Genomic DNA, 22,765 nt, shown 5'->3' with positions numbered 1-22,765 from the left:
TTTGCATTCATTTTCAGAAATATGAACATTGGATAAAAAAACAAAATACATTTTCACCATGTTTTTAGGTATAAAATGTTATGACATATGAACAAACCCTTCAGAATATAGATGTGAATAAAAGTGTAAAGTCTGGTGTGTGTGAAGCTGCTAAAGTGGAGATTTATGACTCAAAATCTGCAAACGCTAATAGATAACAATATTAAAATAAACACTTGTTTTCTTTCCGCTAGTCTAAAAGAAGACGAATGTTATGGAAGTAAAATTGACCAAAATCTCTAAACCTCGTACCGTACTGATAGAATAAATCCTCCAGTCCAGGAGCAACAGGTTTGGTGTCGTTGCGTCCGATGCGGACCTGAGGCGGGACGACAGATCGGTCATGAACACACACATTCAACACATTACATTACAAACACACCATTAATCTGAGGCGGATCCATGTTTACACCAAACGTCTGATGCACAATGATCACAGAAACACTGTCTGACTAGATTCCTTCAGGTTTATATCAGAAAACAGCCGTGTTTATATTTCACAGACGGATAAATGACTCTTCTAGAAGAACTAGTTTATGAGCTTCATCACATTAAATCATGAAGATAATCGGAGTTATTTCCAGATCCTTCAGCAAACCTTTTTAAAAATGTTTTTATTTGTTACTATGCAAACATTTCTGAAATGTGATTGTTTACATCTGTGTAATGTTACTGTTTATGGTCTAAAAAATATTTATGAATCTTTATAAACTCTAGATCATCTGAATCCTCAAGCATCATTACATCATTATTTACTTTAAAACTGCTAGTAAATTTCATAAATAATTACAAAGAAATGGCAAGTAACACACTGAGCCAACGTTCTTTCACAACCTGTTGTAGGAGACTCCAAAACTAAATTAGGAGCCTTTAAAAGCCTTCAGCATAATCGGGGCACTTTACTAGACTCGAGAGGAGAGCGTATGTGAGGTTAAACACGTCGCCAGATGAGAATGAACTGAAGACATTAGAACGCTGTTGAATGTCAGATCAGGTCAGACACGTACGTAGCTCTGAAAGCGTGTGCAGTCGTCGCCATCATCATCAGAACAATACATGGGTCTGTGTCCCATCGTGATGATCCACGGTCTCTGCGCTCGATTCTCAGGACGGGACGCCTCCTGAACCAACGACAAACACACAACACTATTACAACGACAGCGAGACACACAAACACACAACACTATTACAACGACAGCGAGACACACAAACACACAACACTATTATAACGACAGCGAGACACACAAACACACAACACTATTATAACGACAGCGAGACACAAACACACAACACTATTATAACGACAGCGAGACACACAAACACACAACACTATTACAACGACAGCGAGACACACAAACACACAACACTATTACAACGACAGCGAGACACAAACACACAACACTATTACAACGACAGCGAGACACAAACACACAACACTATTACAACGACAGCGAGACACAAACACACAACACTATTATAACGACAGCGAGACACAAACACACAACACTATTACAACGACAGCGAGACACACAAACACACAACACTATTACAACGACAGCGAGACACACAAACACACAACACTATTATAACGACAGCGAGACACACAACACTATTATAACACATGCGGTTAAAGGTGGGGAAAGTCGTTTTTGAAATATGCTGTTGGCCAATGTTGATGTTTGAAATCAACCTAAACAAACACACCCCTTCTTCATTGCTCCGCCTCCAAAACTCACAATCCAATCCTAACAGCCGAGTCGGTCTCGAACCCTGATTCCCCTGCAAGCGAGTCGAGTGCGCTAACACTGACGCTAAACACCGCATTCACTAGCAGTCGTCAGCGCGACTCACACTAGCTGTCCTCTGTTACGCACGCAATCCAAGAGAGGGTGTTTGTTTATCGCAGCAGAAGCGCAAAAGAATAATGCTTCACGAAAAATAAAGCGCAGATGATGAACGAATGACAAGGAAACACAAAAAATTAACGTAGAGTACACAATAGTAATTACAAACATTAGTTGGTTGTTAGTTGCCAACAGCACATCAGCTCCAGACACACAATGACACTCAAACCCATTGTTACTCAGTGTTACTAAGTGTTACCCCCCAGTGTTACCCAGTGCTACTCAGTGTTACCCCCCAGTGTTACCCAGTGCTACTCAGTGTTACACCCCAGTGTTACCCAGTGCTACTCAGTGTTACACCCCAGTGTTACCCAGTGCTACTCAGTGTTACCCCCCAGTGTTACCCAGTGCTACTCAGTGTTACACCCGTGTTACCCAGTGCTACTCAGTGTTACACCCCAGTGTTACCCAGTGCTACTCAGTGTTACACAATGTTACCCCCCCAGTGCTACTCAGTGTTACCCCCCAGTGTTACCCAGTGCTACTCAGTGTTACCCCCCAGTGTTACCCAGTGCTACTCAGTGTTACCCCCCCAGTGCTACTCAGTGTTACCCCCCAGTGTTACCCAGTGCTACTCAGTGTTACCCAGTGCTACTCAGTGTTACCCCCCAGTGTTACCCAGTGCTACTCAGTGTTACCCCCCCAGTGCTACTGTGTTACACAATGATACTCAGTGTTACACAATGTTACCCCCCCAGTGCTACTCAGTGTTACCCCCCAGTGTTACCCAGTGCTACTCAGTGTTACCCCCCAGTGTTACCCAGTGTTACACAATGTTACCCCCCCAGTGCTACTCAGTGTTACCCAGTTACTCAGTGTTACTCAGTATTACCCCCAGTGTTACCCAGTGCTACTCAGTGTTACTCAGTGTTACCCAGTATTACCCCCAGTGTTACCCAGTGCTACTCAGTGTTCCTCAGTGTTACTCAGTGTTACCCAGTGTTACTCAGTGTTACCCAGTGTTACTCAGTGTTCCTCAGTGTTACCCAATGCTACTCAGTGTTACCCAGTGTTACTCAGTGTTACCCAGTGTTACTCAGTGTTACCCAGTGCTACTCAGTGTTACCCAGTGTTCCTCAGTGTTCCTCAGTGTTACCCAGTGCTACTCAGTGTTACCCAGTGCTACTCAGTGTCAGTGTTACCCAGTGTTACTCAGTGTTACTCAGTGTTCCTCAGTGTTCCTCAGTGTTACCCAGTGCTAATCAGTGTTACTCAGTGTTACCCAGTGCTACTCAGTGTTCCTCAGTGTTACCCAGTGTTACTCAGTGTTACCCAGTGTTACTCAGTGTTACCCAGTGCTACTCAGTGTTACCCAGTGCTACTCAGTGTTACCCAGTGTTCCTCAGTGTTCCTCAGTGTTACCCAGTGCTACTCAGTGTTACCCAGTGTTACTCAGTGTTACCCAGTGCTACTCAGTGTTACCCAGTGCTACTCAGTGTTACCCAGTGCTACTCAGTGTTACCCAGTGTTCCTCAGTGTTCCTCAGTGTTACCCAGTGCTACTCAGTGTTACCCAGTGTTACTCAGTGTTACCCAGTGCTACTCAGTGTTACCCAGTGCTACTCAGTGTTACCCAGTGTTCCTCAGTGTTACCCAGTGCTACTCAGTGTTACCCAGTGCTACTCAGTGTCAGTGTTACCCAGTGCTACTCAGTGTTACCCAGTGTTACTCAGTGTCAGTGTTACCCAGTGCTACTCAGTGTTCCTCAGTGTTACCCAGTGTTACTCAGTGTTACCCAGTGTTACTCAGTGTTACCCAGTGCTACTCAGTGTTACCCAGTGCTACTCAGTGTTACCCAGTGTTCCTCAGTGTTCCTCAGTGTTACCCAGTGTTACTCAGTGTTACCCAGTGTTACTCAGTGTTACCCAGTGCTACTCAGTGTTACCCAGTGCTACTCAGTGTTACCCAGTGTTCCTCAGTGTTCCTCAGTGTTACCCAGTGCTACTCAGTGTTACCCAGTGTTACTCAGTGTTACCCAGTGCTACTCAGTGTTACCCAGTGCTACTCAGTGTTACCCAGTGCTACTCAGTGTTACCCAGTGTTCCTCAGTGTTCCTCAGTGTTACCCAGTGCTACTCAGTGTTACCCAGTGTTACTCAGTGTTACCCAGTGCTACTCAGTGTTACCCAGTGCTACTCAGTGTTACCCAGTGTTCCTCAGTGTTACCCAGTGCTACTCAGTGTTACCCAGTGCTACTCAGTGTCAGTGTTACCCAGTGCTACTCAGTGTTACCCAGTGTTACTCAGTGTCAGTGTTACCCAGTGCTACTCAGTGTTACCCAGTGTTACTCAGTGTTCCTCAGTGTTACCCAGTGTTACTCAGTGTTACTCAGTGTTCCTCAGTGTTCCTCAGTGTTACCCAGTGCTAATCAGTGTTACTCAGTGTTACCCAGTGCTACTCAGTGTTCCTCAGTGTTACCCAGTGTTACTCAGTGTTACCCAGTGTTACTCAGTGTTACCCAGTGCTACTCAGTGTTACCCAGTGCTACTCAGTGTTACCCAGTGTTCCTCAGTGTTCCTCAGTGTTACCCAGTGCTACTCAGTGTTACCCAGTGTTACTCAGTGTTACCCAGTGCTACTCAGTGTTACCCAGTGCTACTCAGTGTTACCCAGTGCTACTCAGTGTTACCCAGTGTTCCTCAGTGTTCCTCAGTGTTACCCAGTGCTACTCAGTGTTACCCAGTGTTACTCAGTGTTACCCAGTGCTACTCAGTGTTACCCAGTGCTACTCAGTGTTACCCAGTGTTCCTCAGTGTTACCCAGTGCTACTCAGTGTTACCCAGTGCTACTCAGTGTCAGTGTTACCCAGTGCTACTCAGTGTTACCCAGTGTTACTCAGTGTCAGTGTTACCCAGTGCTACTCAGTGTTCCTCAGTGTTACCCAGTGTTACTCAGTGTTACCCAGTGTTACTCAGTGTTACCCAGTGCTACTCAGTGTTACCCAGTGCTACTCAGTGTTACCCAGTGTTCCTCAGTGTTCCTCAGTGTTACCCAGTGCTACTCAGTGTTACCCAGTGTTACTCAGTGTTACCCAGTGCTACTCAGTGTTACCCAGTGCTACTCAGTGTTACCCAGTGCTACTCAGTGTTACCCAGTGTTCCTCAGTGTTCCTCAGTGTTACCCAGTGCTACTCAGTGTTACCCAGTGTTACTCAGTGTTACCCAGTGCTACTCAGTGTTACCCAGTGCTACTCAGTGTTACCCAGTGTTCCTCAGTGTTACCCAGTGCTACTCAGTGTTACCCAGTGCTACTCAGTGTCAGTGTTACCCAGTGCTACTCAGTGTTACCCAGTGTTACTCAGTGTCAGTGTTACCCAGTGCTACTCAGTGTTACCCAGTGTTACTCAGTGTTCCTCAGTGTTACCCAGTGCTACTCAGTGTTACTCAGTGCTACTCAGTGTTGCCCAGTGTTCCTCAGTGTTACCCAGTGTTCCTCAGTGTTACCCAGTGTTACCCAATGCTACTCAGTGTTACCCAGTAGTACTCAGTGTTACCCAGTGCTACTCAGTGTCAGTGTTACCCAGTGTTCCTCAGTGTCAGTGCTACTCAGTGTTACCCAGTGTTACTCAGTGTTCCTCAGTGTTACCCAGTGCTACTCAGTGTTACTCAGTGTTCCTCAGTGTTGCCCAGTGTTCCTCAGTGTTACCCAGTGCTACTCAGTGTCAGTGTTACTCAGTGTTCCTCAGTGTTACCCAGTGTTCCTCAGTGTTCCTCAGTGTTGCCCAGTGTTCCTCAGTGTTACCCAGTGCTACTCAGTGTTACCCAGTGTTACCCAGTGTTACTCAGTGTTACCCAGTGCTACTCAGTGTTCCTCAGTGTTACCCAGTGTTACTCAGTGTTACCCAGTGTTACTCAGTGTTCCTCAGTGTTACCCAATGCTACTCAGTGTTACCCAGTGTTACTCAGTGTTACCCAGTGCTACTCAGTGTTACCCAGTGCTACTCAGTGTTACCCAGTGTTCCTCAGTGTTCCTCAGTGTTACCCAGTGCTACTCAGTGTTACCCAGTGCTACTCAGTGTCAGTGTTACCCAGTGTTCCTCAGTGTTACCCAGTGCTACTCAGTGTTACCCAGTGTTACTCAGTGTTACCCAGTGCTACTCAGTGTTACCCAGTGCTACTCAGTGTTACCCAGTGTTCCTCAGTGTTCCTCAGTGTTACCCAGTGCTACTCAGTGTTACCCAGTGCTACTCAGTGTCAGTGTTACCCAGTGTTCCTCAGTGTTACCCAGTGCTACTCAGTGTTACCCAGTGTTACTCAGTGTCAGTGTTACCCAGTGCTACTCAGTGTTACCCAGTGTTACTCAGTGTTCCTCAGTGTTACCCAGTGCTACTCAGTGTTACTCAGTGTTCCTCAGTGTTGCCCAGTGTTCCTCAGTGTTACCCAGTGCTACTCAGTGTCAGTGTTACCCAGTGTTCCTCAGTGTCAGTGCTACTCAGTGTTACCCAGTGTTACTCAGTGTTCCTCAGTGTTACCCAGTGCTACTCAGTGTTACTCAGTGTTCCTCAGTGTTGCCCAGTGTTCCTCAGTGTTACCCAGTGCTACTCAGTGTCAGTGTTACTCAGTGTTCCTCAGTGTTACCCAGTGTTCCTCAGTGTTGCCCAGTGTTCCTCAGTGTTACCCAGTGCTACTCAGTGTTACCCAGTGTTACTCAGTGTTACCCAGTGCTACTCAGTGTTCCTCAGTGTTACCCAGTGTTACTCAGTGTTACCCAGTGTTACTCAGTGTTCCTCAGTGTTACCCAATGCTACTCAGTGTTACCCAGTGTTACTCAGTGTTACCCAGTGCTACTCAGTGTTACCCAGTGCTACTCAGTGTTACCCAGTGTTCCTCAGTGTTCCTCAGTGTTACCCAGTGCTACTCAGTGTTACCCAGTGCTACTCAGTGTCAGTGTTACCCAGTGTTCCTCAGTGTTACCCAGTGCTACTCAGTGTTACCCAGTGTTACTCAGTGTCAGTGTTACCCAGTGCTACTCAGTGTTACCCAGTGTTACTCAGTGTTACCCAGTGCTACTCAGTGTTACTCAGTGTTCCTCAGTGTTACCCAGTGCTACTCAGTGTCAGTGTTACCCAGTGCTACTCAGTGTTACTCAGTGTTCCTCAGTGTTACCCAGTGCTACTCAGTGTTACTCAGTGTTCCTCAGTGTTGCCCAGTGTTCCTCAGTGTTACCCAGTGCTACTCAGTGTCAGTGTTACCCAGTGTTCCTCAGTGTCAGTGCTACTCAGTGTTACTCAGTGTTCCTCAGTGTTGCCCAGTGTTCCTCAGTGTTACCCAGTGCTACTCAGTGTCAGTGTTACTCAGTGTTCCTCAGTGTTACCCAGTGTTCCTCAGTGTTCCTCAGTGTTGCCCAGTGTTCCTCAGTGTTACCCAGTGCTACTCAGTGTCAGTGTTACTCAGTGTTCCTCAGTGTTACCCAGTGTTACTCAGTGTTACCCAGTGCTACTCAGTGTTCCTCAGTGTTACCCAGTGTTACTCAGTGTTACCCAGTGTTACCCAATGCTACTCAGTGTTACCCAGTGTTACTCAGTGTTACCCAGTGCTCAGTGTTACCCAGTGTTCCTCAGTGTTCCTCAGTGTTACCCAGTGCTACTCAGTGTTACCCAGTGCTACTCAGTGTCAGTGTTACCCAGTGTTCCTCAGTGTTACCCAGTGCTACTCAGTGTTACTCAGTGTTCCTCAGTGTTGCCCAGTGTTCCTCAGTGTTACCCAGTGCTACTCAGTGTCAGTGTTACTCAGTGTTCCTCAGTGTTACCCAGTGTTCCTCAGTGTTGCCCAGTGTTCCTCAGTGTTACCCAGTGCTACTCAGTGTCAGTGTTACTCAGTGTTCCTCAGTGTTACCCAGTGTTACCCAGTGCTACTCAGTGTCAGTGTTACTCAGTGTTACTCAGTGTTCCTCAGTGTTACCCAGTGTTCCTCAGTGTTACCCAGTGTTACTCAGTGTTCCTCAGTGTTACCCAGTGTTCCTCAGTGTTACCCAGTGCTACTCAGTGTTAGCCAGTGCTACTCAGTGTTCCTCAGTGTTACCCAGTGCTACTCAGTGTTCCTCAGTGTTGCCCAGTGTTCCTCAGTGTTACCCAGTGCTACTCAGTGTCAGTGTTACTCAGTGTTCCTCAGTGTTCCTCAGTGTTGCCCAGTGTTCCTCAGTGTTACCCAGTGCTACTCAGTGTCAGTGTTACTCAGTGTTCCTCAGTGTTACCCAGTGTTCCTCAGTGCTACTCAGTGTTACCCAGTGCTACTCAGTGTTACCCAGTGTTCCTCAGTGTTACCCAGTGCTACTCAGTGTTACCCAGTGCTACTCAGTGTCAGTGTTACCCAGTGTTTCTCAGTGTTACCCAGTGCTACTCAGTGTCACCCAGTGTTCCTCAGTGTCAGTGTTACACAGTGTTACTCACATGTTCCTCGTTGTTACTCATTGTTACCCAGTGTTCCCCAGTGTTACTCAGTATTACCCCCCAGTGTTCCCCAGTGTTACTCTCATGTTCCTCAGTGTTACCCAGTGTTACTCACATGTTCCTCAGTGTTTCTCAGTGTTCCTGTGTTATCCAGTGTTACCCAGTGCAACTCACGGGTTACTCAGTGTTACTCACATGTAACTTAGTCTTAACCAGTGTTCATCAGTGTTACCTAGTGTCCCTCAGTGTTCATCAGTGTTACTCAGTGTTACCCAGTGTTACTCACGTGTGGACCAGAATCAAAGCAACATCCGCGTGTGTTTTCAGGCCTTCCCGCTTCGCTCTCTCCAGCGCTGGAAAGCATTTCTAATATTAACACGGGTCCTAAAGCTCTTGCCCAGTCATAACCCTTTATTTTCCAGTGATTTCTTCTGAGCTTTTCTCTTTTGTATTGTGTCTCATCTCTATTTCTGCAGTCTTTCTTCAGTTCAAATCTCCCTCTTGCTCGTTCTCTCTCCTGCACCATCATACGCCCCCTAATGCTGATGGGCTACACATTTGTTGTAACGTGTAACTTCCAAACAGCATATTTCAAAAACTACTGATCCCACCTTTAAACAGAACACAACGTTTCAGGTTTCATTTGTTCAAGTTAGTTAACCACATGCATTGCTCATTTTTAGTTAATACATTGACTAATGGGACCTTATTGTAAAGATTATGACAATAATCATCCACAAAACAATCCATCTCAGGAGCATCTGCTGTGTTTGTACCTCGAGATCCTTCCGTAGCCAATCGTACTGTCTGAAGAGCAGATCAAGGCCGTATTCCAGATAGAAATACACTTCCGTGGAAAAGGAGATGATGTGAGCGGGACCGACATTCCAGCTACACACACACACACACACACACACACACACACACACACACTTATAAACATGCTTCATTGTTCAGAAAATGATTAACAAACTAGCAGAGCTGGACTCTCTCTGTGTTTAAAGCAAAACTTCAGGAGTTTTTCCAGCTTTTTCTCATGATAAATCGTACCTGTACCACAGATTCTCCGTGTGTCCCGGCATACTGAAACGCTTCCGGTAGTGGGAGAAATTACTGGAAGAAGAATAAACACAGACAGACTGAAAACCATAGCGACTCACTCATCATGTGAAACAAACACCAGTGAGAAACACACCAACACTCTCGAGTTTCATCCGGCTCATAAACATGAGATACGAGTGTGTGTTTAAATGCTGACAAATTCAGGGTCAGTGAACGGAGAGGGTGGGGTCAAAGGTTAAGGGGTCAGGGGTCATTTCCGTCCTGCAGGGGTCGTGAGGTCAAGGCTAGTAAGAAAAACAGGCCTCTGCAGACGTTTGCTGCATTACAGGCAAAAATTACAGCGCAAAAACCACTTCCATCCATAATCAATCATGTTTAACATCAATGTTTCTGTGAGTTATTGAGGTAAATCCACAGGTTTGGAAAATTTTGTTTTATTGATGGGTAAATATCATATCCATACTTGTAAATGGAAAAAATGTAAGCCCTCCTTTCATATATTTCTATGTGAGTTTGTTAAAATGTTTCAGAGTTTCAAATGTTTCAAAAAACATAATAGAAAGTCTGAAATTCTATGTTTCTCTTTGACAAAATATTTACTATTTTAGTATATTTTTCTTTGATTTCTATATCGGCTACCAGTTTGTCTTCATCCTTGCTCCTGTTTTTATTTTTATTTATTTATTTACTTCTTTTTTTTTTCTTAAATTCAAACTGTGTGCTAGTCTCATTGGAAGTGTCTTACTTTGTTGATTGTTCCCTGTCTTGTTATATATGTTACCGGCAAAGTGTGAAATCCCGGTATTGTATAGAATGCCTAGGCAATGTATAGAATTCCTGATGTTTTTTGCAAAAAATACATTACCTAATTCTATACATTACCTAGGCATTCTATAGAATGCCGGATTACACACTTTGCCAGTAACATACATTCTGCAATACAAATAAATCCACAGGCCTGTGCTTCCCTCCAGTGGTCAGTGTTCAAACTGCACACTTGACTTCACTAAACACATGCGTCTGGTGAATCATGTACACTGCTGGTCAAATGTTTGGAATAATGAAGATTTTTAGCACTGTTAGGACACTTTCATTCTGGAAATCTGGCTAATTTCTGCCCTCAATATGACTTTGTAACCTGGTTAAAGTCCCGTAATGCCTGTCCTCCTGAAAGACACTGAGGTTGAGATCAGGTTTAGGATAAGAACAGGTTAAACACACTCACAATGCGGACTCGTGGTTTCCCGGACAGGTCATGTACGGTGTGTAAGCAGCGATGGACTGGATCTGCTTCATGAACTCATCACCGATCCTACCGTTGTCCTGAGAACACACACACACAAACACACACACACACACACACACACACACACACACAATACGGTGTCATTAACAGACCTTATTCAGAGCAGCGCCACGACAGGTATGAAAGCGAGATTGTGAGGAACAGACTTACTGTGTTTTCAATGGCATCCGCTGTAAAAAAAACTGGATAATGCTTCTAGATGACTTAAAATTTTCATATTTATATATAATTAGAATTAATTAAATATAATTTGTATTTAATACATTTTTCATATTTATATAATTTCAATTTACAGCTCATGTTGTCTGGAGTTTTGCCTCCTGAAAGATATTTTTGCAGTGTTTCGTCAGCAGAACAATCCAAAAACACATGAAATAACAGAACAACCCACTGAAGAGATGTACTTCTATCCCTCACAGCCTTGCTTTCATTCCCGTTAGAAATCAGAGATGGAGCTGCTGGGAATAAGGTTTATAGTAATAATATTAGTCTTACACTTGGTCACAATCAAAAGGGAGAACCGTGAAAGATGATAAAACTGACACTTTATGAACAATAAAATTGACACTTTTTAACCGATAAATTGACACCTTTTAACCGATAAAATTGACACTTTTTAACCAATAAAACGACACTTTTTAACCGATAAAATTGACACTTTTTAACCGATAAATTGACACTTTTTAACCGATAAATTGACACTTTTTAACCGATAAAATTGACACTTTTTAACCGATAAATTGACTTTTTAACCGATAAATTGACACTTTTTAACCGATAAGATTGACTTTTTAACCGATAAAATTGACACTTTTTAACCGATAAATTGACTTTTTAACCGATAAATTGACACTTTTTAACCGATAAGATTGACTTTTTAACCGATAAAATTTACACCCTTTAACCGATAAAATGACACTTTTTAACCGATAAATTGACACTTTTTAACCGATAAATTGACACTTTTTAACCGATAAAATTGACACTTTTTAACCGATAAATTGACACCTTTTAACCGATAAAATTGACACTTTTTAACCAATAAAATGACACTTTTTAACCGATAAAATTGACACTTTTTAACCGATAAATTGACTTTTTAACCGATAAATTGACACTTTTTAACTGATAAGATTGACTTTTTAACCGATAAAATTTACACCTTTTAACTGATAAATTGACACTTTTTAACCAATAAAATGACACTTTTTAGCTGATAAAATGACACTTTTTAGCCGATAAAATTTACACTTTTTAACCGATAAAATTGACACTTTATAACCGATAAATTGACACTTTTTAACTGATAAAATTGACACTTTTCAACTAATAAAATGGACACTTTTAACTGATAAAATAGACATGTTTTAAACGATAAAATTGACACTTTTCAACTGATAAAATTTACACTTAACCGATAAAATAGACATGTTTTAACTGATAAAATTGACACTTTTTAACATAAAATAAATACATTGAATGTAACATGTTGGATACCAAATGCATCGATGTCAATGTAAATGAAACCGATCCATCATTGAGTTGATCTGGAAACCTCGGTCATGACAGAATCAAATCAGATCCATCTATTTTCCAGACAGCCAGCGTGACACTTTCATAACCATAACTGAACTCAGTTTCCAGACGCTCTCTGTGCTTCTGCTGAACACCTTCAACAAGCAGAAGCGCTGGTTTTTCTGGTTCATCTCAGATTACGATGTTATGAGAAACATTACACAGTTGTTTCAAAATGATGCTGATCATCATTAACACAGTTTGATTATGACTCAATCTGGCTGATTTTTGACGCCTTAAAGACACAGCACCAAAAAAACTGCTTTTTTAAAGGGATCTTTGACTCAACAATGATCATTGTCATCATTTACTCGTCCTCGTGTTGTCCAAACCTGTATGATTTTCTTTCTTCTGTGCAGCATAAAAGAAGATATTTTGAGAAATGCCTCAGTATTTTTTGTCCATGCAATAAAATGTCAATGGGGTCTAATTTTCCCTGATAAAAAAGACATGTCTATTTTAATGACATGAATGCGAGTAAAAGATGAAAGAACGATTGTGTTCGGCTGAACTGTGCCTTTATTTGTCAGTGTCAAAGAGAGAAAGTAAATGATCATGGAAACTAAACTATGACCTTTTGGTAAAAACATTTTTTAAATATAAAACGGCTTTAAAATGTACATACGGAAAGAATTCAGACTTTATCTATGCGATTAGCTTCCTGATGATCATCGTGACACTTGATGCATGTGAACAGATGTCACGTTAACAGCCCTTGATGTGTGTGTGTGTGTGTGTGTGTGTTCTTACCTCATCCATGTCATACGCAAAGTCCCCTGAGAAAACAATCACATGCTGTAATGCACTTTCACCACATGCCAACAAATCTGTGAAGAAGCTAGCATCCACAGTCTGACAGTGAAGCGCTGGTCTCACCGATGTGCAGAATGACGTCGTACATCCCCATCTGTGTGTCCTTCTGCAGTCGACTCAGAGACTGAGGGTTCTCGTTGCCCATGTCTCCGAACACAGCGAACCTGGGGCTGAAACTCACGCTTTCATTCAGAGCGGTGAAGGAGAATACATCACTCCAGCCAGAGTCACTGCCACAGTGATACACTGAAACACACACACACACACACACACACACACATTCAGAGCGGTGAAGGAGAATACATCACTCCAGCCAGAGTCACTGCCACAGTGATACACTGAAACACACACACACACACACACACATTCAGAGCGGTGAAGGAGAATACATCACTCCAGCCAGAGTCACTGCCACAGTGATACACTGAAACACACACACACACACACACACACACACACACACACACATTCAGAGCGGTGAAGGAGAATACATCACTCCAGCCAGAGTCACTGCCACAGTGATACACTGAAACACACACACACACACACACACACACACATACATTCAGAGCGGTGAAGGAGAATACATCACTCCAGCCAGAGTCACAGTGATACACTGAAACACACACACACAATTTTTCACAGTAAAACATTTTGGGACGGGGGTCCCTCGTGCGAAGATGATCATATTTTAGGGGTCCATGGAAATGTTTAGAGAAAAACAGTGCAGAAATTTAAATAAAAAAATTAATAAAAAAATTAGATTACAATAACTACATAAATTCAATTAAAATTCAATCATTCTGAATAAAATAAATAAATAATGCATCTAACAATGCAGTGCTATAATGAGTATAATTATTAGTTGATATGATTTAGACACGTGTTTAATATTAATTGTCACGTGTGTTTACCGTACGCGGTGCCGGGCCTCAGGTCTCTCAGTGTGACCCGGTGGATGAACACACTTCTGCGCTCCGCTCCTTCATTGATGAAGACGCTGGAGTTTCCCTTCGCCGAGTGACTGAAGAGTTTCCCCCCCCACACCCCGAACTCCACAACACTCTCCGTCTCATTGGCTGTGGACCATGTGACCAGCATAGAGCCCGAGACACCTGAGAGCACACACATCATCATCATCATCATCAGGTCACATGACACTCACACCTGCATTACTGTAATGAGGAGGAATGATCCTCTTTGACTGACAGCTGTCAATCACTGCCCTAGTGGAAAAAAAAAGTATACTTTATTGTATTTGAAATATATTCCCTTTTTCAATTGTACATTGCAAATTGTACTACTACAAAAAAGAATAGGTAAAAGCATAATGCTAATATACTTGTAATATATTTAAAGAAAGTAAAACATTTTGTTAGTATATGCAATGTACTATTGGAAAAGGGAATATATTTCAAATACAGTAAGGTATAGTTTTCCTTCACTAGGGCCGGGTGAGCGCTCACCTGGATATGAGATGTGCACCTGCTCAGGTTGAGTTCCTACGGGCGGCACGGCAGCGACGGAGCCACAGAAACACAGAAGAAGAAGACGTGACATCATCATGAGCTGACCTGAGGGTCACATGATCAGGGTCACATGATCAGACATCAGATTGTGCAAGAGTTCACTGTGCAAAAACACTGGAAATGCACAGATCAAATGTGCAAGAGATGACAGAAATAATGATTTTTTTCAAGGCTATTTAAATGATAGGACAAAACATTCTTAAAATAATGTTTATGGAAAGTTCTTATAACATAACTAACATGTGATATACATTCTCGTAATGTTGAAAAGAAACATATTTTTCTTAGCTAGATCAAAACTTCCCTAATGTCTGAATAACTTTGCAAGTTATAAATTGCTCTGAATGTTTTAATGCAGTGATTAATTGATGGAGGACTGTATTAATCCAGCAGTGACAAAACTGAGTTAATTCATCATGACATAATTTATCAAACTGTATATTACAGATAAACTTCAATACACATATAAACAACCAATACATACGATATGAATAAAACCTAAATTAACAAACACTAAAATAATTAAGAAAATACACATCTAAACAACCACTAGATACCATATAAATCAACCCTGAATTAATAAACACTCTCAGCTAAATAAATAAGCAGTTTTTACAGACAAAAACATTTAATGTTAAACTAACAAACACGAACCTGCTGGTTTAATGTTGATTGGTGTGTTTTGTTTCCTCAAACTGCTTCAGCTCAGCTGATGGTCACATGATCAGTGTTTTTTCCGTCAGATCACGTGACGCTCCGTTCCCACGTGTGTGCGGCGACGTGCGCGCTCACGTCATTGCCCTGCAGATATGCTCAATAATGTCGCGTCGTTTTTATAAAAGGACTTGAGAAATAACCAACACTGATTAAATTGTCTGAGAACAACAACGTGTTGATACTTTCAGTTTATATTGCATTGCATTAAATATATTATATTATATTGCATTGATTACCTTCTCTTTTTCTTTCTCGTTTTATTATTTCTCGTTGTTATTTGTTACTGTCTGCCATAATGTTTTCAGCTCAAAGCAGCGTTTGTAGCGTGTGTATTGTCTCGTGCTCTGTGTGATGATTGACAGCTGTCAATCAGTGAGATCAGCGCGTTTAACAGCGACTCCTGGCGGCGTATCTCAGCATTACAGCGAGTGAGGAGAACTAGATAAAAACACACACACACACACACACACACACACATACACTAGGGACCATCATAAAACTACACAACATAATTTGTGAAGAAAGGAAACAAAGAAACAAGAAATACTTTTATTTATTTATTTAAAGTTTTATTCATTTTCTTTAAACATGTATAATACTTTATAATAATAACTACTGTAAATAAATTGAACACTTTACAATAAGGTCTTATTTGTTAACATGAGTTAATGGAACTAACAACAGCAACATCTTTACACAATATATTACCTTTGTTAATGTTAGTTAATAAACAGATGATTTGACTGACAGAAATATTGTTCTGAAATACTGAAGTCATCGCTTCGCCAAACGCCGCAGAGAAACCTGTAGAGTTTGTTGGTAATGAGTAATTAGCCCTTTTATTCACTATATGTCACGGCCGTATTAATCTTTGATCTCCGCCTCGGAGCCCCGCCCCTTACATTCGAAGCCCCACCCCTTACGCCCTGAGCTCCGCCTACGTGGGCCCTGGCTCCGCCCCCTGCTCTCCCGTGGCTTTTAGGCGGAGAGAAGAACCTGGTCACGATCTCTGAGACGTCAGGAAGATCTTGGTTTGAGTTCAGCATGTTCATGGACTGCTCCATCTCCTTCAGACAAAAGCACATCAGCAATAATGATCAAACATGTATAAATGCCTCATTCATTCGTTCAAACATGATCTGCAGCGCAGAAGCAGCCGAGAGAGTTCTTAAAACACAACCTTTTCTCCTTGGCCTTTGACACCTGACGTTGAAATTTTTTTTTTTTTTTTTTTTACTGTTTTATGAGTTTATTCTAGAGCTGCTTTAAAGCCAAACAATCTCTGTTACTGTAATCTCCTATTATCACTGTAAAGCTGCTTTAAAACGATCTATATTGTTAAAGCATTGTCAGAGCCCGTCTACGGAGAGCCTGGCCACTCCCTATTAAGTCCTATTGTACCGAATGTTGGTTGTAGTTCCACCAGAGCTCCACTGGGGGCGATCGCCCATGAGTGCAGAATGAATGGGAGTCTATGGGGCTAGACGGCTAAATGTGTCTCTTTCACCCGATTGCCGTTGAGAAATCTCAGATTTGATTGTAGGTTTTGCAAGTTCAACATGGGTTATAGGTGGAAAGTTGAATGAACGAGTACTTATGTCCTTTCGATTTCTTACAGGTTGAGTTGTTGTTGCCCATAACACGCTAGCATTCTGCTAATGAACGCTGATGAAGGACTGATTACGACCAGAGATACCGCTTGATGGCATCGTGTCATCCGAAGCGGGACCAGAAACAAACAAAACAAAAGCTCTTCCAGCACGTGTGTTTACCTGTGTCAGCTGTGTGTGTTTCCCTGTGTAGGCTGTGTTGTGTTTGCCTGTGTCGGCTGTGTTGTGTGTTTCCCTGTGTCGGCTGTCAGCTGTGTTGTGTGTTTGCCTGTGTCGGCTGTGTTGTGTTTGCCTGTGTCAGCTGTGTTGTGTTTGCCTGTGTCGGCTGTGTTGTGTGTTTCCCTGTGTCGGCTGTGTTGTGTGTTTCCCTGTGTCGGCTGTGTTGTGTGTTTCCCTGTGTCGGCTGTGTTGTGTGTTTCACTGTGTCGGCTGTCAGCTGTGTTGTGTGTTTGCCTGTGTCGGCTGTGTTGTGTGTTTCCCTGTGTCGGCTGTGTTGTGTGTTTCCCTGTGTCGGCTGTGCTGTGTGTTTGCCTGTGTCAGCTGTATTGTGTGTTTGCCTGTGTCAGCTGTGTTGTGTTTGCCTGTGTCAGCTGTGTTGTGTTTGCCTGTGTCAGCTGTGTTGTGTGTTTGCCTGTGTCGGCTGTGTTGTGTGTTTGCCTGTGTCAGCTGTGCTGTGTGTTTGCCTGTGTCAGCTGTGTTGTGTTTGCCTGTGTCGGCTGTGTTGTGTGTTTGCCTGTGTCAGCTGTGCTGTGTGTTTCCCTGTGTCAGCTGTGTTGTGTTTGCCTGTGTCGGCTGTGTTGTGTGTTTCCCTGTGTCGGCTGTGTTGTGTGTTTCCCTGTGTCGGCTGTGTTGTGTGTTTCACTGTGTCGGCTGTGCTGTGTGTTTGCCTGTGTCAGCTGTGTTGTGTGTTTGCCTGTGTCAGCTGTGTTGTGTGTTTGCCTGTGTCAGCTGTGTTGTGTGTTTCCCTGTGTCAGCTGTGTTGTGTGTTTGCCTGTGTCGGCTGTGTTGTGTGTTTGCCTGTGTCGGCTGTGCTGTGTGTTTGCCTGTGTCGGCTGTGTTGTGTGTTTGCCTGTGTCAGCTGTGTTGTGTGTTTCCCTGTGTCAGCTGTGTTGTGTGTTTGCCTGTGTCAGCTGTGCTGTGTGTTTGCCTGTGTCAGCTGTGCTGTGTGTTTACCTGTGTCAGCTGTGTTGTGTGTTTGCCTGTGTCAGCTGTGTTGTGTGTTTGCCTGTGTCAGCTGTGTTGTGTGTTTGCCTGTGTCAGCTGTGTTGTGTGTTTGCCTGTGTCAGCTGTGTTGTGTGTTTGCCTGTGTCAGCTGTGTTGTGTGTTTGCCTGTGTCAGCTGTGTTGTGTGTTTGCCTGTGTCAGCTGTGCTGTGTGTTTGCCTGTGTCAGCTGTGTTGTGTGTTTACCTGTGTCAGCTGTGTTGTGTGTTTGCCTGTGTCAGCTGTGTTGTGTGTTTGCCTGTGTCAGCTGTGTTGTGTGTTTGCCTGTGTCAGCTGTGTTGTGTGTTTGCCTGTGTCAGCTGCGCGAAAGCACCAAAGTGACTGAAGGATTGCCGTAAAGCAGTATCTCTGGTCGTACGATGTGTGTGACGTCATTGACATTTAAAAAAATTTTTATAGCAAATAAGTGACTCTAAAAAATCTAACACCCAGCAATGTGTAATTTCTTTGCATCTCCTTTCGAATACAACATTCAAATTCAAACTAGACAAAAAATGATATCCTGAGAAAAGTGGATTTTGAGGGGTATAGTGCCATAGACCTCCATTCATCCTGCACTCGTCCTGTGAGCGCCCTCATGTGGAGCCAGAGTGGAACTGCACTCGTCCTGTGAGCGCCCCCATGTGGAGCCAGAGTGGAACTGCAACCAGTTCAGAAGCCGGAAGTATACTGAGAGTGGAAGTTCTCCCCTTATTAGACATTCTCTGGCGCTGTATAAATGAAGGAGTCTTGACTCAACATGCTTTATAAATAAAGTTTGATTGATTACCCGCTTCATCTCTGGATCACTGGAGTTCATGACTTTAGGAAGGAGAACAACGATGAGGAGAGGAAGAACCATCATCAGAACCATCGGGTTCATGAGGAAATCGGACCAGATCCAGGTCTCCCGCGGGATGAAGTATGAATGCCGGCCGATGCATCTCATCTGGAGAGGGTACGGGAGCCGGATCACCTCTGCTGTCCTGATGTAGTCGACCACACGAGCCCTGTGAGCCACGCAGAACACATCATCCGAGTCCATGTTATGAATTAAAATACTCATAATCAGATTACAGTTACTTTTTTATTGATTACTTTATTACACACTAGTCATGCAGTAAATTATTCATGCAACACTTTTATGATGGACAGATGCACTTTTATGATGGATAGATGCACTTTTATGATGGACAGATGCACTTTTATGATGGATAGATGCACTTTTATGATGGACAGATGCACTTTTATCATGGATAGATGCACTTTTATGATGGACAGATGCACTTTTATGATGGATAGATGCACTTTTATGATGGATAGATGCACTTTTATCATGGACAGATGCACTTTTATCATGGATAGATGCACTTTTATCATGGATAGATGCAATTTTATGATGGACAGATGCACTTTTATGATGGACAGATGGACTTTTATCATGGACAGATGCACTTTTATGATGGATAGATGCACTTTTATCATGGACAGATGCACTTTTATCATGGATAGATGCACTTTTATCATGGATAGATGCACTTTTATGATGGATAGATGCACTTTTATCATGGATAGATGCACTTTTATCATGGATAGATGCACTTTTATCATGGATAGATGCACTTATGATGGATAGATGCACTTTTATCATGGATAGATGCACTTATGATGGATAGATGCACTTATGATGGATAGATGCACTTTTATCATGGATAGATGCACTTTTTTGAGCTTCAAATTGTTGGTTGCAATTCACTGCCATTATAAAGCTTGGAAGAGCCAGGATATTTTTTAATATAACTCTTATTGTATTCGTCTGAAAGAAGAAAGTCATATACACCTAGGATGGCTTGAGGGAGAGTAAATCATGGGCTAATTTTCATTTTAAAGTGAACTACTCCTTTAATAACAAAGAATGGAATGTATCGTCTTTCTCTTTGCACACACCTCATCTTCCCAGTAGCCGTGATGTCGACTCGGACAGGCTGGAATCTGTAGGTTGGAGAGGAGATTTCCAGAACATACGATCCCGACGGAACATCACTGACTGAGAAACCTCCATCTTCTCTGCAGAAATGAGCAGGACACAAATACAATGTTGTGCCGATGTTCCCATTAAATTATAAAACCGTTATTTATGAATGTTCTTTAACATCGTGCAATTCTGACTTTTTTTCTCCCAATTGCGTGTTATAAAGTCAGAATTTCGAGATATAAACACGCAATTCTGAGGGAAAAAAATCTGAATTTTGAGTTTATTTCTCGCAATTCTGACTTTATAATAGAAAAAAGTCAGAATGAAAAATAAAAAGTCGCAATTACCTTTTTATTTTTCATTCTGTGGCGGAAACAAGCTTCCATACAATTCTGACATTATAACTGTCATCTTTTAAAATGTTTTATTATGTGGTGGAAACTTGATTACTTTTTCAAGTAACTAGTAAAGTAACGCATTACTTTTTCAATTTACAACAACATATCTAAGTTACTTTTTCAAATAAGTAATGCTAGTTACTTCTTCACATTTACTGACTGACAGCTCTCCTGTCCCCATGTTGAGAGAAATAAAGTGAGGAGGGGGGTGTGTGTGTGTGTGTGTGTGTGTGTGTGTGTGTGTGTGTAAACATGATGGATATTTTAGTTCTAGACTAAATATGAACATGCACTACCTCTACTCTACTCCACCTCTACTGTACATTACTGTACTCTACCTCTACTGTACTCTGCATCTACTGTACTCTACCTCTACTGTGCTCTACCGTACTCTACCTCTACTGTACACCACTGTACTCTACCTCTACTGTACATTACTCTACTCTACTGTACTCTACCTCTACTGTACATTACTCTACTCTACTGTACTCTGCCTCTACTGTACATTAATGTACTCTACTGTACTCTACCACTACTCTACCTCTACTGTACATTACTGTACTGTACTCTACCTCTACTGTACATTACTCTACTGTACTCTACCTCTACTCTACCTCTACTGTACATTACTCTACGGCACTCTACCTCTACTGTACATTACTGTATTCTACCTCTACTGTACTCTACATCTACTGTACTCCACCTCTACTGTACACTGCGTCTACTGTACTCTACTCCACCTCTACTGTACATTACTGTACTCTACCTCTGCTGTACTCTACCTCTACTGTACTCTGCTGTACTCTACCTCTACTGTACACTACTGCACTCTACCTCTACTGTACATTACTGTACTCTACGGCAAGCTACCTCAACTGTACATTACTCTACTCTACCTCTACTGTACATTAATGCACTCTACTGTACTCTACCACTACTCTACCTCTACTGTACATTACTCTACTCTACTGTACTCTACCTCTACTCTACCTCTACTGTACATTACTCTTCTCTACTGTACTCTACCTCTACTGTACATTACTCTTCTCTACTGTACATTACTCTACTGCACTCTACCTCTACTGTACACTACTCTTCTCTACTGTACTCTACCTCTACTGTACACTACTCTTCTCTACTGTACTCTACCTCTACTGTACATTACTCTACTGTACATTACTCTACTGCACTCTACCTCTACTGTACATTACTGTACTCTACCGTACTCTACCTCTACTCTACATTACTGTACTCTACCTCTACTGTACGCTACCTCTACTGTACAGGAGTAAACCTGCATTTCCTTCAGTCTGAGGATTATTCATTTCACTTGGTGTGAAAGGGCCTTAACATTTGCCAAAAATATAATTTTTTTTGTTATTAAAAAACAAGCAAGCCCAGCCCAGGTGAGAAAATGGTAACGCAAAAGTAATGTAACATTAGTTTTAAAAGTAACTTTCCCCAACAATGGTCTCAGAGGTGGGTGTGTGTGTGTGTGTGTGTGTGTGTGTGTGTGTGTGTGTGTGTGTGTGTGTGTGTGTGTGTGTGTGTGTGTTCATGTCTTCACACACCTGATGAATCCCACGTGTGTGTCTCCGTCCAGCAGAACCCGAGCATTAGAGATCCAGTCCTGAGTTCTGACTCCCGGAACCAGAGCTCGACCCGACACCTGAACCCTCACATCTTCCCCAGGACTCCTCAACTTCTCCTGATCTTCTCCAGGACTCCTGAACTTCACCTGATCTTCTCCAGGACTCCTGAACTTCACCTGATCTTCCTCAGGTGTCCTCAACTCTTCATCCTCCTGTAGTTTAATGTGTTCATGACCGAGACTCGCGTGCAACGCGAACAGCAGGAGCGCAACGCACGCGCACGCACGAGATCCCACGCGCGTCTCCATCGGATCGATGCGCGTTTTCCGCTTTTCGTCAGTCGTTTATTATTAAAGCTGTTGTTTCCTTTCGGGTTCAAATAAAGCAGCACGTGACGGTCTACATGTCTGTCTGCTGTCAGTCAGAGTTCGAGGCGCTGCGTGATGATGTCACCGACTTTATTCAACAACTATTTTATTTATATCTCAGAGATTATTTTTGTAGTTTTGTAGAAAATGTGTTTCGAAAGTGTTGCGTCTCATTTTATAAGCTGTAACTTACCCAACACCGCGTGTGTGTGTGTGTGTGTGTGTGTTTGTCAAATGAGCCCAGTGTGACATTTATGGACAGAGACTGAATCTATATTTAGCAGATGTGTGT

At 42.6% G+C, this 22,765-nt stretch overlaps 2 protein-coding genes across 2 annotated transcripts in view; both read right to left on the bottom strand.

Annotated features, from left to right (window-relative positions):
* acp7 (acid phosphatase 7, tartrate resistant (putative)) overlaps positions 1 to 15,374 on the bottom strand; it is a 20,598-nt gene extending 5,224 nt beyond the window's left edge. Inside the window, exons 1-10 of the mRNA XM_084096703.1 lie at positions 15,268 to 15,374; positions 14,551 to 14,658; positions 13,999 to 14,199; positions 13,148 to 13,330; positions 13,022 to 13,047; positions 10,616 to 10,713; positions 9,379 to 9,441; positions 9,105 to 9,219; positions 1,047 to 1,160; positions 292 to 358 (exon numbers count right to left, since the gene is read on the bottom strand). Of these exons, the coding sequence (XP_083952829.1) occupies positions 292 to 358; positions 1,047 to 1,160; positions 9,105 to 9,219; positions 9,379 to 9,441; positions 10,616 to 10,713; positions 13,022 to 13,047; positions 13,148 to 13,330; positions 13,999 to 14,199; positions 14,551 to 14,650 (967 nt within the window). The 5' untranslated portion in view covers positions 14,651 to 14,658; positions 15,268 to 15,374. The remainder of the gene's footprint in view (positions 1 to 291; positions 359 to 1,046; positions 1,161 to 9,104; positions 9,220 to 9,378; positions 9,442 to 10,615; positions 10,714 to 13,021; positions 13,048 to 13,147; positions 13,331 to 13,998; positions 14,200 to 14,550; positions 14,659 to 15,267) is intronic.
* On the bottom strand, positions 15,268 to 22,755 carry emc7a (ER membrane protein complex subunit 7a). The gene is made up of 4 exons (XM_084096704.1): positions 22,085 to 22,755; positions 20,088 to 20,207; positions 18,931 to 19,150; positions 15,268 to 16,397 (listed from the first exon to the last, which is right to left on the bottom strand). Exons 1-4 carry the CDS (start codon positions 22,411 to 22,413, stop codon positions 16,170 to 16,172), a joined length of 897 nt encoding a protein of 298 aa, XP_083952830.1. The 5' UTR covers positions 22,414 to 22,755; the 3' UTR covers positions 15,268 to 16,169.
* Positions 22,756 to 22,765: the final 10 nt, after the last annotated feature.

The sequence above is a fragment of the Abramis brama genome, assembly GCF_963993115.1.
Source record: "Abramis brama genome assembly, chromosome: 21".
NCBI classification, from domain to species: domain Eukaryota; kingdom Metazoa; phylum Chordata; class Actinopteri; order Cypriniformes; family Leuciscidae; genus Abramis; species Abramis brama.
The sequence above is the reverse complement of the archived record's forward strand: the minus strand, read 5'-3'. Positions and strand labels throughout refer to the sequence as shown.